Source organism: Physella acuta, unplaced genomic scaffold (genome assembly GCF_028476545.2).
Source record: "Physella acuta isolate Inbredline_101_S28 unplaced genomic scaffold, ASM2847654v3 ptg002118l, whole genome shotgun sequence".
Classification (NCBI taxonomy): domain Eukaryota; kingdom Metazoa; phylum Mollusca; class Gastropoda; family Physidae; genus Physella; species Physella acuta.
Genome location: NW_026733619.1, coordinates 48,887 through 64,382, shown reverse-complemented (window position 1 = coordinate 64,382; position 15,496 = coordinate 48,887). Strand labels below are relative to the sequence as shown.

At 36.4% G+C, this 15,496-nt stretch overlaps 1 protein-coding gene and 1 non-coding gene across 2 annotated transcripts; both read left to right on the top strand.

Annotated features, from left to right (window-relative positions):
* The first annotated feature begins 2,031 nt into the window (after positions 1 to 2,031).
* LOC131932247 (U4 spliceosomal RNA) lies at positions 2,032 to 2,170 on the top strand. Its single transcript, XR_009384526.1, has one exon. It is a non-coding gene; the product is annotated as a U4 spliceosomal RNA (small nuclear RNA).
* Positions 2,171 to 5,133: 2,963 nt separating this feature from the next.
* On the top strand, positions 5,134 to 13,774 carry LOC131932241 (protein mono-ADP-ribosyltransferase PARP14). Its single transcript, XM_059289103.1, has 7 exons — positions 5,134 to 5,269; positions 5,852 to 5,932; positions 6,244 to 6,354; positions 9,233 to 9,349; positions 9,888 to 10,118; positions 10,689 to 10,824; positions 12,507 to 13,774. Exons 2-7 carry the CDS (start codon positions 5,867 to 5,869, stop codon positions 12,737 to 12,739), a joined length of 894 nt encoding a protein of 297 aa, XP_059145086.1. The 5' UTR covers positions 5,134 to 5,269; positions 5,852 to 5,866; the 3' UTR covers positions 12,740 to 13,774.
* The last annotated feature ends 1,722 nt before the right edge of the window (positions 13,775 to 15,496 follow it).

Genomic DNA, 15,496 nt, shown 5'->3' with positions numbered 1-15,496 from the left:
TCATTTTAGAAATGTAGACAATTGATTTTTGTTAAACAAAATCGCGCCGGGTTTGTAACTATTGAGTGGGGAAATATGGGAGTAGGCCGTAGAATCAAAACGTTATAGAACGTTTATGTTGAAGAGGGGATTTCAGCTGTTTCAATTTTGACATGTGTAATATGTGCCCCAACCATAATTTGAAATTTTACCTGAGAGTCGACGATTGTTAAAATGTGTTTCGTTGTTTAACTATAATAATATAACATTGAGGTTTAAATATAGCGCCATCTACCTCAATGAAATTTCTAAGAGTCATTGATTATCCCCCTTTATCAAACTAAAATTTATGTCTAGTTCTAGTTCTTCTTCCTCCTCTACAGATCTACAGAAAAGTCTCACTGAATGAAAATTCACGTGACTTATATGCTCAAATTCCCATTAAAGGTTTATTTTCTAACAAAATGTTTACACCATATTGGAACACCATAAACTTAAAGATACCGGGTTCACTATACATTAACATTATATTATAGCAGAGACATTTTATTAACGGATTTGTATTATAGTGAAAGCTTAATTTTATGCCTGCCATAGCTTAGTTTTAAAGGTTTCACCTTAGTCTCTGTAAAATCTATTGTAGTTTACAAGAAACACATTACATTTAATGTACTTCAGTGAACTTTAAAAAAAAATATATTGTCTAGTAGTAATTAGTATTGTTATTATTGTTGTCTGGCTTTGTTTTTAAGCTACAAACAAATGCTACAAAACAAAACCCTTACAGATTGCATAGCAATTGTTATTAGTTTAATAAATTAAAACCACATTTCTCATGATTCTAATTAGCAAGAGATATTAACAATGCGGCAGTGACGTGATGTCTTTTAACACTTTGTGACAGCGTTAAAAAAGGGCAAATCGTAATATCAATTATGATACACTTTAATGGAGATAAAGGTGAGGTGGGGGTCGGGTCACAGTTATGTGATAATGTAGTTTGTTGTTGTAGAGGGCGGTGGTCTAGCAAAGCTGGGGGCAAGGGATCAGAAACGGTCGGTAAGTAATGACAGACTTGCTCTTTGAAAGCTAGGCAATGACTGATCGACCTTCGGATGCCACGGGTAGCCAATCAATGCGGACCCAGCGAAAAACGACCGATCAGTACGATATATATATAATATATATATATATATATATATATATATATATATATATATATATATATATATATATATATATATATATATATATATATCAGACATTTTAAAATTACTTTTCCAGACCAGACGTTCAATGTGGTATAGATGATGTAGAATTATTCTGTTAATTCTGTATTACTGGTAGTGTAGTATTAACGCGAGACAAGATTTTAGTACTCTCTGTCTCTCAATAGCCTGCTTGCGGAGAGCATGCTACAACTAAAGATAGTTTTATTTAAACGCTAGACATGGTTTTCATTTTCTAATCTGAGGTTTCAAAAAACAAATCATCAAGGCATGAAATGTTAGGTTCTGTCTGTTGGTTACGTAAGGTAAAAGTCCACGTCCAAATTGACATGGTAAAAAATGTCTATGATATTATGTATTATCAATACTCTAATTATCTAAAATAATTTTTTACAATAATAATTTTGATGGGAGATTATTCATTTCATTCATATACCGTATACATAATATTAACCACAAAATTTAACCGTCTTATATTATAGCATCTTGTTTTAAAAATCAGCTTCTTATACAACCCATTAAAGGTATTAAACTACATAGGGGACTCCATTGAATAAAACTGTTCACGTATTTACTCAAAACTATCTACCCTTGACTCAGTTTAGATAGTTTATTATTAATTAAGCAAATGCTACATTCTATAAAAAATTAAATTATAAAATCTTTGTGTATAACGTCATTTATTATTATAAGGATTAACTAAAGAATAAATAATTATGATCTTTCAAAATAATTATTTAATTTTAAATGTACTAAATTATCAAAACCATAAAATTTTAGCAACAGGCGATAGACTGGACGCAGGGCAATACTTAGACGATTTTGCTTTGCGCAGTGGCGGTACCATAGCCAATGAGGTTTTACCGAGGCGTGGTTATTGCTAGTTGAAAACTATTCCCAATACCCCGCACAGACGACCTTCACTAGTCGGCTCGTGCAATTTTTAACGGCTTCCTCTGGAGTCTTCATTTAAATTAAAAAGAATGGATCGCCTAAAAATACTCGCCTAAAAAACCACTTCCTCTCTTCCCTCACCGGTGTGTTGAAAGAGGATGTGACAAACGGATTGTTCAAAAAATTAATAAGATGCGAACCGGACATTTGCGCACTATTAAACGACTTTCTGTGGAGATTTTTTATTCCTTATTTAAAGGTACTAACCAAACTTACGACCTCATTTAAATACAGTAAACTGTTTAAAAATCTTATAAATAGCGATGAGTTGAATGATAAACAGCCAGACAATTAATACTAATAGTTTCGCTGTCTCTCTATGTATCTATCTATCTATCTGTCTGACAAGAACGCTCTAGAGAAAACACAAGGAAAATAAAAACAGGCATAGTAATTCGAAAAAACGAAGTATGACGTCGACACATTTAGCACAGAGTAGAAAATAATCTCAAGCCGGATAGTGCACACATTAATATGACGTCATTGATTCTCGAGTAAACATTGAATAAAAAGGCAATTTTGTCTAATCTAAGTGGCTTGCGTGAAGAGTTTCTTTCATACAATTCTTCGGGTAGGGGCGAAGCCCCACCCCCGCGTAAGAACGTCTGAGCGCCCCCCCCCCCTCCCCAACTCAAAAGAAATTTCCTCATCGATACTCTATAATAAAATTACCGCCTAAATTAATGTGTCTAATCTAAAAAGTGGTTTTCTTGCAATTTCTTTAATGCAATTCTTCGCGTAGTGGCTATGCGCGACACCAGTGTTTCTTTCAGACTTTTTCCTCCACGGAGAGGGGTGAGGGTACTTGAAATTTTCGGGGGCGGGGGTAGAATTTTCGGGGAGGGGCGGACACTGGAAAAAAGTATATAATTATATTTCGTTGAATGGGACGGTAGACATGGTTTTTTTAGGGGGGTGGGGGGGGGGTGTGGGGTGGGGTGGGGTGTGTGGGGGGGGGGGGGGGGGGGTGGGGTGGTTTTAATTTAGACTTTTTCCTCCCCGGAGAGGGTTGGGGGTACTTGAAATTTTCGGTGGCGGGGGTAGAATTTTCGGGGAGGGGGCGGACACTGGAAAAAGTATATAATTATATTTCGTTGAATGGGACGGTATACATGTTTTTTGGGGTGTGGGGGGTGGGGGGGGGGGGGTGGGGGGGGGGTGGGGGGGTGGTGTGTGGGTGGGGTGGGGGGTGGTGTGTGTGGGGGTGTGGGGTGGGTGGGGGGTGTGGGGGTGTGTGTGTGGGGGGGTGGTTTTAGTTTAGAGAAAAGAGACAGCACTATCAGCCTAGCGCCCGGTGTATCCTTCCTCAACGGGCCATTTTTCTCGTATATTAATACTAATAGTTTCGCTGTCTGTGTATCTATCTATCTGTGTATCTATCTATCTATGTATCTGACAAGAACGCTCTATAGAAAACACAAGGAAATTAAAAAACATGCATAGTAATTCGAAAAACGAAGTAATGACGCGGTCACATTTAGCATAGAGTAGAAATAATCTCAAGCCGGAGAGTGCACACAGTAATATGACGTCATTGATTCTCGAGTAAACATTGAATAAAAAGGCAATTTTGTCTAATCTAAATGGTTTGCTGTGAAGAGTTTCTTGCACACAATTCTTCGGGTAGAGTAGAAAATAATCTCAAGCCGGAGAGTGCACACAGTAATATGACGTCATTGATTCTCGAGTAAACATTGAATAAAAAGGCAATTTTGTCTAATCTAAATGGTTTGCTGTGATGAGTTTCTTGCACACAATTCTTCGGGTAGGGGCGAAGCCCCATCCCCGCTTAAGAACATCTAAGCCCCCCCCTCCCCAACTCAAAAGAAATTTCCTCATCGATACTCTATAATAAAATTACCGCCTAATTACTGTGTCTAATCTAAAAAGTGGTTTTCTTGCAATTTCTTTAATGCAATTCTTCGGGTAGTGGCTAAGCGCGACACCAGTGTTTCTTTCAGACTTTTTCCTCCCCGGAGAGGGGTGGGGGGGTACTTGAAATTTTCGGGGGCGGGGGGTAGAATTTTCTGGGAGGGGGCGGACACTGGAAAAAGTATATATTTATATTTCGTTGAATGGGACGGTAGACATGTTTTTTGGGGGGTGGGGGGGGGGGGGTGTGTGTGTGTGGGGGTGGGGTGGTTTTAGTTTAGAGAAAAGAGACAGCACTATCAGCCTAGCGCCCGTTGTATCCTTCCATTTTTCTCGTTTATAAAATAATATTGTTTAAGGAAAGCTGTAATGGTGTATGAAAATGCATCACTAACTAGTAGTAATTATAGAGTCTAAGGCAGTGTTTCTTCCAGACTTTTTTTCTCCGGGGGGGGGGGGGCACTTGAAATCTTCGAGGCGGCGGTAAACTTTCTTCGGGGGGGGGCGGACACTGTTAAAAGTATATATTTTCTATATAAATTATATAAATTTCATTTCGTTCGGGGGGACGGTAAAAAAAATTCGGGGGAGAGATGCCTGGAAGAAACTCTGGTCTAAGGGAACAAGCCCTTGTTTAATTTGATATACTGCGGTATGCTAAAATTAAAGCAATCGGCCTAACATTTCAAAACATTTACATTAGGTTAAGTTCACATACTGTTTTTTAAACTCTGCTATTAGAGTGATAGTATGATCAGCCCTATACCACGTCATTTTCGAGGTCAACGTTCAGATTATAGGATTATTGGATTTAGTAGTTGTCGACAATTAAAAATCCACCATTCTTAACTTCTATCTCGTGTTGAATATTTCTTTACTTAAATTTTCTATAGGAAAAGATACACACATTTTGATTTAAACGCTGCGAAAGTAATCAACTGTTCATCTCTACCGATCACTGATTTGATATCGAGAAGTTTCCTAGCTCATTCCTATTTTGGAACTCCCCGAAAATAGGGAATTCCCCCATTTAAAAAACAACTCGATACAGTTTTACAGAAAATGCGAGTCATAACATTTGCCACGTTGTAGGCTATAAATAAGTCAGTTTTGCTCTTTGTTTGGCTCACTTCCGCATTTTGTTACTTCATAGTCGGGAGATTGGCAGTTGGTAGTACTGTTATTTTATATGACTCTAGGAAACTGATAAGCAGGCCACACTCCAAATAAAAAAGGTAACTGACTTGTAATAATAATCATGGGACTTCAACGGATTTAGTTAGGGTTAGAGCCTAGATTAACACAACTACAGTTAGGATAAGATTTGTAAACTATATATATATATATATATATATATATATATATATATATATATATATATATATATATATATATATTATATATATATATATATATATATATATATATATATTATATTTATATTTATATATATATATATGTATATATATATATATATATGTATATATATATATATATATATATATATATATATATATATATATATATATATATATATATATATATATATATATATATATATATATATATATATGTATATATAATTTTTTTTTTGGATCAAACGTTTGATCAAAAATCTTTTTTTTTAAACCTCGGGTTAAGTACCTATCAGAGCTATCACAAAAAATACAACTGTGTAGATATTTCTACAAAGTTTACTTTAGAAGAAGCACAAATGTCACACATATTGTTGCAGAAACAGCCTCTTGCTTTGATCTTGTCCTCAATTAGGCTACCTGGGGTAATTAAAAAGTCTCAAAACGTGTTTTTCTCCACAGAATTACCCTCTCAGTATGTCTGAGCCAGGTCCTAAAGTCTACAAAATTCAGCTCGTGAATGGTGATATTACCCAGCAGAGTGTATGTATATTTATGTCTCATATACAATAATTTTTTTTAATATCTGAGTTGATTCTACAACCCATCAACATAATTAAATTACTTGCCGACACAAGCACTATACATTGATAATAAAATGTAGCAATAAAGTAGACATTCTTGCAATAATTTCTGAATGTTAACATTTTTCTTATTATCTTTCATTAAAGCGACGTCTAGCTTGAAAAATGAAATGGGTGTTTGGGAAAATTCTATGGATTTTTTATTTTACAATATTCCAAGACTATTTTCCTTTGTATAAAAATCCTAGACAATATTCTCTGTACGTGCAGGCTGACGTCATAGTGAGCACAATACACCGAAGTAAAAAACTGTCGGCGTGCATAATCTCACACAACGTGATGAGAAAAGCTGGGACTAGCCTACAGAATGAACTCGATAAGGTAGGTGTGAAGTTATATGGGCCATGCATCTTTCTCAAGCAAAACTTGCCTCACTGTTATTTAATTGTCTAGTTGCTTTACCAGACTTTGTAAGACTAAAGTAAATACAGAGGAGTAGCGAGGGGGGGGGGGGGGTGCGGACCGCACCGGGTAAATTTGAGGAGGGGGATGCAAATCAAAAGTTTGAGTGGGGGGGGATGCAAATCAAAAGTTTGAGGAGGGGGTGCAAATCGAAAGTTTGAGGGGGGGGGGGTGCAAATCGAAAATTTGTAAGTTTGTCCCCGGGAAGGGTCGCTACGCCTCTAGGGGGTGACACCATTCAGTCATTCAGTGTTTCTTCCAGACTTTTTTCTCCGGGGGGGGGGGGGGCACTTGAAATTTTCGGGGGGGGGGGGGGGGGGGGGGGGCGGTAGACTTTCTTCGGGGGGGGGGGGCGGACACTGTTAAAAGTATATATTTTCTATATAAATTATATATTATATTATATATATATTATATATATTTCATTTCGTTCGGGGGGGGGGGGGGGGGGGGGAGGGCGGTAGAATATTTTCGGGGGTGGGGGGGGCTTCCGAAGAGATGCCTGGAAGAAACTCTGACACCATTAAGTGCCGCACCGGGTGACACCCGACCTCGCTACGCCACTGAGTAAATACACCGCATTTAGCAACCGTAAATGTATGAGACACACACAGTGCCGGCGCCAGGCTATTTAGTGCCCTTGGCAAAACTTATTAAATCGCCCCCTTTCACACAAATTAATTGCTAAAACATATGTATAAGAAAACAATTAATTTAGAGTGACATTAATTTATTATCAATTGCATACACCTTATAAGTACACATCTAAATCAAATTCAATTCCAGTTTGCAAGCGTTTCTCATTCTATTGAAATTGTAATCCACGAGTCTACTTTGTACTTTACGACATAGCCCCACACCCCCTTAGAAAATTTCAAGTGCTTATCCCCCCCCCCCCTCCTCCCTACCGGGAGAAAAAAGCATATCAAGTAGTCGAGTTTATCGTAAGTTAGATGATTTCAATTCAGTACGGAACACACGAGAAAGGTATGCGTTCTCTAGTTGAAAATTCTTTAGTTTTTTTAGGAATCCATATTACCAGTCTTTAAGTATTAAAATATAATATTAAATAGGATGGAATTTATAACAACTGTAAACCTTGTTTGTTCAAATAATATTTTTTTAAAATATCTTAATCAATAATTCTAGCAATGTCTAAACAGTTACCCGTGTTTTAATTTTTGAAAGATGTCCCCTTATTTAGGGGATCCAAAAATTTTATTAATGACAAAATAGAAATTACGTTACGATTCGTTGTCATCAAAATTTAATAGAAGTATGTTATAATCAAGCTACCGTTTTTAAACTTTCAAACAAAACCAACAGTTAAGTATTCAATAGGTAAAATATATTGTTTTTACAAGGTTACATAGCTAATATTAAAAATTTGTTGAAAGTATTACTTAAGGAAATTTAGAGAATTTACATGTGTTTTTCAAGCATGTCTTAGTTACACTTGGTTAATTTAGCCATTCTTGTGAAAGTTATGTCCCTTGAATAAAATTTTGGTATTTGGATTTTCAAATGGGAGGTAATTCGTTGCTTAACTTTACTTTCATTTCAAATTCCTGCACCTTAGGTTGACCGCTTACCTATAAATACAAATTTAAGTTATTATTTGCTATTGAAACAATTTAAATATAGAGCAGAAGTTCTAAACAAAATAGTATGGTAGGTTTTTTTAGCATTATCAAGTTGAAAAACAAATACATCTATAGCTGTTGTAGATTGCAATACTTAATGTTAGTAGACATACAGTCTAAGTCGTAAATTAAACATCTAATTAATTGTCTTTTCATACTTTTCACCCTCTCCTAAAGGATTCATATATAACAATTTTAGGCTGGAACTTTTTATTTTTCAAAAAAAAAAATCGTTACATAATCACACAATATAGACATTTTACAATTATAACTAAAGACAGTCAAGCTTAAAACAGGTAAGTTCAAAAACAAAAAAAAATCGTTACATAATAACACACTATAGACATTTTACAATTATAACTAAAGACAGTCAAGCTTAAAACAGGTAAGTTCAAAAACAAACAAAAAATCGTTACATAATCACATAATATAGACATTTTACAATTATAACTAAAGGCAGTCAAGCATAAAACAGGTAAGTTCCGTTTTGGAATTCACCTTGTGAGGACTGCAGAGAGCCCAACACTACAAGAACTTTTTTTACTTTCTCGTATATACGAAGTATAGAGAAAATTGAAAAATTTCGGAGGGGGGAGGGGGGTACTAAAATTTTCGGGGGCCGGGCACTGTTAAATGTATATATTTGTTATATAAATTCCATTTCGTTTGGGGAGGGGGGGAGGGGGGGGGGGGAAGGCGAGCAGATGCTTGGAAGAAACACTGAGGTCCACTTAGCTCTAGTGGGTAGCTAATTCACGTTGGCGAAAACAAAGGCCACCGTGCTTACCCAGAGGCTTAGCGACCTTTCCCGGCGCCCGGGGACAAACTTTCAATTTGGCGCCCCCCTCAGGAGCAAATTTTCAATTTGCACCCCCCCCCCAAACTATTTATAATGCAAAAATGCAGCTAAAATGACATTTTAATTTGTTTTTACAACCCATTTTTGCGCCCCCTAAGGTCAGCGCCCGGGGACATATGTACCCCCCTGCCCCCCCCCCCCCCCCCCCCCCTCCTCCCATCGCTACGCCTCTGTGCTGACCACACTATTCTTTTACTTGCCGATTTATTTATTTATTTTTAAATATGAATTCTACTTCATCTACCCCATGTGTCTTGGGCACGGGAAAAGATGATGACGAATTTCTTATGTTCAGATAGACGGCGAGCTGTCGATGGGTCAAGTTGTGAGTACGGCTCCAGGAAATCTGAGAACCTTTGTTAGCAGCATCTTTTTTGTTTGTCTCTTGTCTTGGCAGGAAGGAAATGATGAGGTCATGCTTTTTATTACAATCTTTTATTTACTGCGCAACGTCTTGTTTGTTTGTTTGTTTGTAGTTTGTATGTGGTTTTGTGGCTAATCTTGTAACTCTATTTTGACCCATTTCTAATGCAGCGATTTCATTCAAACTTTCCAGATATATTCCACTTTGATGATAATATAAGTTATCTATTTTTAATTTAACTAGAAGTTTAATCAGACATTGAAAACTAATTGAACGGGTTCGAAACTAAGGGGAGATAACAAAATTAAATAACTCGATAGATTACTACAATCGCGAAGACGGTCGGTTTAGTGAAGGCTATTAGGGGCAGATAGTACAGTTTTTAAACGATTTGAAACTAAGGAGATTTAAAAAATATACTGTCGTCTGTTAAATATGCTCACGGACGGCTGCTTTCACAGGTAGAAAATCGCCTCGATATTTTTGTTGATTTTCTACATGTTAATGTTTTCAATTATTTATTGGCCGTATGTTAACTCTTTATATGTTGATGTATGTTCACTTTTGATGTGTTACTATATTTTAGGCACTGAAATCGAGTGTTACTGAATGCTTGAACGAAGCGTCATCACACAAATACAGAAGCATTGCATTCCCTGCTCTGGGCATGGGAGGGTTCAAGTACCCCCAGTACAAAGTTGCCATGGCTATGTGTAAAGCGATTGTTGACTACTTCATCCTCCATCCTTCTACGTCACTGGAAACTGTGTACATCGTACTTCCGTTTCATGACCTGAGTCAGCGTGCCTCGATACAAGTACGGCGTTTACAAAACTATAACTTTGACAATTTTACTGTTAAATAAAATACATTGATACAATGTGGCATCTAGTATTCTATTATCGTTCACTGAGATTTACTCTATAGGGTTTGAGGCATTAAAAAAAATTCATTAAGTTTAGAATATAGAACTGATAAAATTAAATATAAATAGTTATGTTTTTATTTTAGTGAGAAAATATACATAATAGTGGTCGGCGTGGTCGAGTCAGTAAAGCTCATGGTTGCTAAACCGAAAAGTCTTGAGTTCGAACCCTCGGGCAGATGAGGCTCGTTAGCAGGGGACAGCCACTCTTCCAGGAGAAACAACTCCAAAATCAAACAACTACTGCCATGTAGTTTGTTCTTGGTTGGACAAAGGCTATGGAAGCAAATCCAAAAAGAAAAGCAGGCTGAAATCAATGGCCAAATGGCGCATAACCAGTTGACACGTATCCTTAACTGTGTTGAAGGGGGATCCCTTCCAACACTAAAATTAAGAACGAAGTAGTAGACAATTTACATAATTAGCATAATAAATAATAATTATAATTGTTCTGTTTAACAGTCATTTTTACAAAGTGCTATGGGATTTCTTGAGGGTCACAACCACACAGATCCTGACCAATCGAAACTTGCGACAGTAAATGTGGCTGGGGTGGAAGCTTTCAATGGACTGGAGGGGCAGAGGGTCCGGGCACCAGGTAACTTTTGTATGATCAGTCTAAGGGTTCAAACACACGTTAGGGTTTGTCTGAGGCATCAAATGTTTTTTCATGAATAGGGTTTGGGCATCAAGTAATTTTTAATTTTTCCTGGATAGACTGAGGGTTTTGGCATCAAGTAATTTTTTCCTAGATAGACTGAGGTTTCGGGCATCAAGTAATTTTTTCCTAGATAGACTGAGGGTTTTGGCATCAAGTAATTTTTTCCTAGATAGACTGAGGGTTTGGGCATCAAGTAATTTTTTCCTGGATAGACTGAGGTTTGAAGCTACGTATAGTTCTTTTTAAAGGTTTGAAAAGTGTAACTGTACTAGCTTTTGGAACTGTACAACCTCCCGGTACTGGGGATATAACTCAAAGATTTTTGTAATGGCTGGGGCTGTGCTCGGACAGTGTTCACATTGTCGTTCGCTGTTATCTTCTGAAATGCTTAGTTAGCAATCACCAATTTGCTTTGCTAAGCCTCCTTCCTGAAACCCTCCAACCCTCAAAACCAATTATATTATAATAGTTGTGTGCATGACTGTGTTAATGTCAATTACGCTACACCAGTTCTCTTCTGTCGATATCCTAACATAATTCATACAAGGAAGCTTTAACATATGTTACAGAAATGGAACACAACGTTTGTCTTCTTCTTCTTCGTTCTTAATTATTAGTGTTGAAGGGGATCGAGATCTATCTGCCAGTGGATTTGAACTCGAATCTTTGTTCGAATTTATCAACCATGAGCTTTTTGCCGACTCGACCACACCTCCAACACAATGTGTCAACTGGTTAAGCGCCATTGAGGCCATTGACTCCGATTTCAGCCTGCTTTTCTTTTTGGATTTGCTTCCATAGCCTTTGTCCAACCAAGAACAATCTACAAGGCAGCAGTTGTTTAATTTTGGAGTTGTCTCTCTAACAAGCCTCATCTGCCCGTGGGTTCGAACTCGAGACTTTTCGGTTTAGCAACCATGAGCTTTACCGACTCGACCACGCCGACCCCTACAACGTTTGTTTTACTGTTAACAATTTCAAGTACTCCCCTATTAAAATTGTACCTCAATTAATTATTTATTTTAAAAATATGCATGTCTATTTTATAAATGAATACTAAATTTAGAATTGATAAAGTATTTTTTTAACAGCTTACAACTACGAGGTTACTTTTACCCAGCACCATTTTGAATATTTTGATCTCGATTTTCTCAAAACTATCAACTTACATTTAAGTACTTTACCATAATCTGAGCCTTCACATGTTGGCACGACTAAACATTATCTCAAACAATTACTGCATCGTAAAGTAAAGTGGAGTTAACGTTGCAAAGATGTTGCGTGTGAAGCAGCCTTCACCAGTGTCTGTGAGCTCTGCATATGAAGTCATAGTGCGATCACCGCAGTTTGATTACAACAAATTCTATAACACGCACAGAGGCGTAGCGAAGGGGGGGGGGGGGGGGGGGTGGTGGTGGGTACAAATGTACTCGGGCGCCGACCCTAGGAGCGCTAAAATGGGTTGGGAAAAAATTAAAAAGCTCATTTTAGCTGCAATTTTGAATTATAAACATAAAAAAATATATGTTGGGGGGGGGGGGGCGAAATTGAAAGTTTGTCCCCGGGCGCCGGCAGGGTTCGCTAAGCCTCTGAACACACATGTTTTTATTTTTCTTCAGAAAATCGAAGTCTACGCCTACCCTCCATGGCTGCTGTTTCCCAATCAGCTGTAGACAAATTGGTCTCCACAGCAACACAACTGCCATCATCAGTGGCAAGCTTTGCTGGTAATCCGAGCCCAATCACCTGGAGTGTGCAACCAGGATTAAGAGATAAATGGCATATTTACGTGACCACGACAGTGGAAATAGATTGGTTGACTGCTTTTAAAAAATGGTGGTCAGCTAGATAGTAAAATTGCCACAGAATCAGGAGCGATAATTTTGTTATCTATACACCAAAGTGGCTTCGATAAGTGTGTATTATGTATTTTAAAGTCAATTTCACAACAATTGTTTTTCAACTGTTTTTGTCTTAAGTTCTTTAAAAAACATTTTCAGCACCTGTAAGTGAAAATATCATATCCTGTTCTAAGTATGGCTATAGACTAGGTTTTTTTTCTTTGTTGATAATGTAATTAGAAACATTGGATAATTTTTCTGTAACAACTGCCTCTCCCATTATTACTGTATAAAGTGTATTAACTAAAAAAAATATTTGGATGCTTTAGTAGTATTTTGAAATTTTTTCTTTTAAAATTGATGCTTTAAAAACATCAGTTAATAAACCGAACCAGACAGGTTTTAAAAAGATTACAATTGGTGCCTTGGCTAATTCTAAATGAAGTCGTCACTAAGACGTTAGTGCAACAGTTCGCTGGGTCTAATCGTGACGTCGTTGTTTCCTTCCTTTTTCTGAAAAACTAACATTTTTATAACGTGTATATTTTGTTGTAATATCCCGCTGGAACATGAGTCTATGTGGGAAACGAAGTAGAGTTCATCAGTTTCTGTGACCTCCGCATACGGAAGTATAATTTGGTCAGCACTATGCCCAGCCGCCTTTACTTTCCCTGACGTAAGTGAGGTACAGATTAGAGCTGGGTGGACTCAGCGACATTTTAAAGACTTGAACGCAGATTCGAACTCGAGACTTTCAAGTTATTAGTCGTATGTTCTACCAATCGGCCACACTGTCCCACACATTTTATTGTATACTTTAAAAAAAAAGATTTGTTATTATTTGCTCGTATATTTTATATAGTTAATGTAACAATAATTTGGTTTCTGTAATTAACCATTATAATTGTGCTAATGTGTTTTAAATTTTTTTAAATGCCAATTTTTCTTTAATATTTTCCTTATTATTTAGTCCAAGTCTTAATACATATTACAATAAAATTAGTGAGAGTATATTTGTAATTGCTTAGGACTTCTTTGTTATGTTATGTGGGTTTTAAAGTTTATCTTACAAGCTTTATTATTATCAATTTTTCTTTTACATCGTATTCAAATAAAGAATACTATTCATCAGTTAGTAATCTTTTAATAAAAATAAATTTTACTATGCCCTCCCTTGTCACAGTGGCGTAGCGAGGTCGGGTGTCACCCGGTGCGGCACTTAATGGTGTCACCCCCCCCCCCCTCTCAAACTTTCGATTTGCACCCCCCCCCCCCTTCCCCATAAACATTTTTGATTTGCACGAATTAATCACTTGATTAAGTGGAATTATAATTTTTCTCTATATATTTTGCTATTTTTTGCCTTGGTGTCACCCCTCTAAATGGTGTCACCCGGTGCGATCCGCAACCCCGTCCCCCCCTTCGCTTCGCCTCTGCCCTGTCACTCTGCTTTGTAGAACGCTTTCTTTGTGTAACGCCAAGCAAAGCGACATAGTCAAGATGTGGAAATGTTGTAAGTGCACAACTCTCGTGTTTATATACTGGATGATGCGTATACTAATTAATGCTCATACAATCAGTACAAGTAACTTACTGTATTGGTCAGATTAAAAAAAATCGAATTGCTGCACTCAGATAGTAAAATGTCTATCTAACATGTTAAAATTTCAAATTTCCATTTTAAAAATATTCTTCGATTGCTTCCCTTATAAAACATTTAAAAAATATATCTGTCTTAATCTTACCCAATATTATACAGAAAAAAAAAAACGAATGTACAACAAAAACTGAAAACCAACAGCGATGTAAGTTTATTTTTCTAATAAACAAAATCATAAACAAAAACCATTGGAAATAATGCAAAATACACCAATAAAAACCAGTGGTGTCGCTAGGTCGGGTGTCACCCGGTGCGGCACCTCATGGAGTCACCCCTCCCCCCTAAAAAAAGTATATATATATATATATATATATATATATATATATCTATATATATATATATATATATATATATATATATATATATATATATATATATATATATATATATATATATATATATACATATATATATATATATACTTTTTTTAGGGGGGAGGGGTGACTTTACAAGATCTTCAATTAGTACTTTAAATGTTTTTTTTAAACTCTAATTAATAATTAATTAAACTGCAAAAAGCATTTTTCTTCTGTATATTTTTCAACTTTGCCTTGGTGTCAACCGTAAATGGTGTCACCCGGTGCGGTCCGCAACCCCCGCCCCCGCCTAGCGACTCTGCTAAAAACAAAGCAATACTGATCGAAATAAGTGTATGGGTTAATTAAGCAGAATATATAAAATATATGTACATTATTTAAGAGCTTTTGATCAAATATAATGTGATGAAAAGTAAGCTGTGTAAATAGCCTAATTATGTTTTATGAATTATACAAAAAAAAACTTAAAAATTTAACATCAGCTATATATTATGGATCGCCAATCAAAATAAAATAATGTGTAAATGCAATTAACTCATTTTAAGAATAGTAATCTGTATAATATTTCAATTTTCTAAACGCTTTTCAATTTTTTATTTGAAAAATGTATTATTATGCTAGACTTATAAAAATATAATCTGTTATTATAACTAGGGGTCATCCATTCATGACGTCTATACACATAGTAATTTTGAGTCGCCTGCCCAGTTTATATTTACCGATGTCTTTTTTTGCCAACCCACATGTGGACGCAAAATATAAAGCGTTGATCTCCACACTGATCTGAAAAC

Bases quoted from the DNA above. Each gene is read 5' to 3' on its own strand.
- LOC131932241 (XM_059289103.1), top strand. From the start codon at position 5,867: ATGTCTGAGCCAGGTCCTAAAGTCTACAAAATTCAGCTCGTGAATGGT. The intron at 5,933-6,243 runs GTATGTATATTT...CTGTACGTGCAG, and splicing joins GTGATATTACCCAGCAGAGT to GCTGACGTCATAGTGAGCAC. The intron at 9,350-9,887 runs GTCATGCTTTTT...ACTATATTTTAG, and splicing joins GGCAGGAAGGAAATGATGAG to GCACTGAAATCGAGTGTTAC.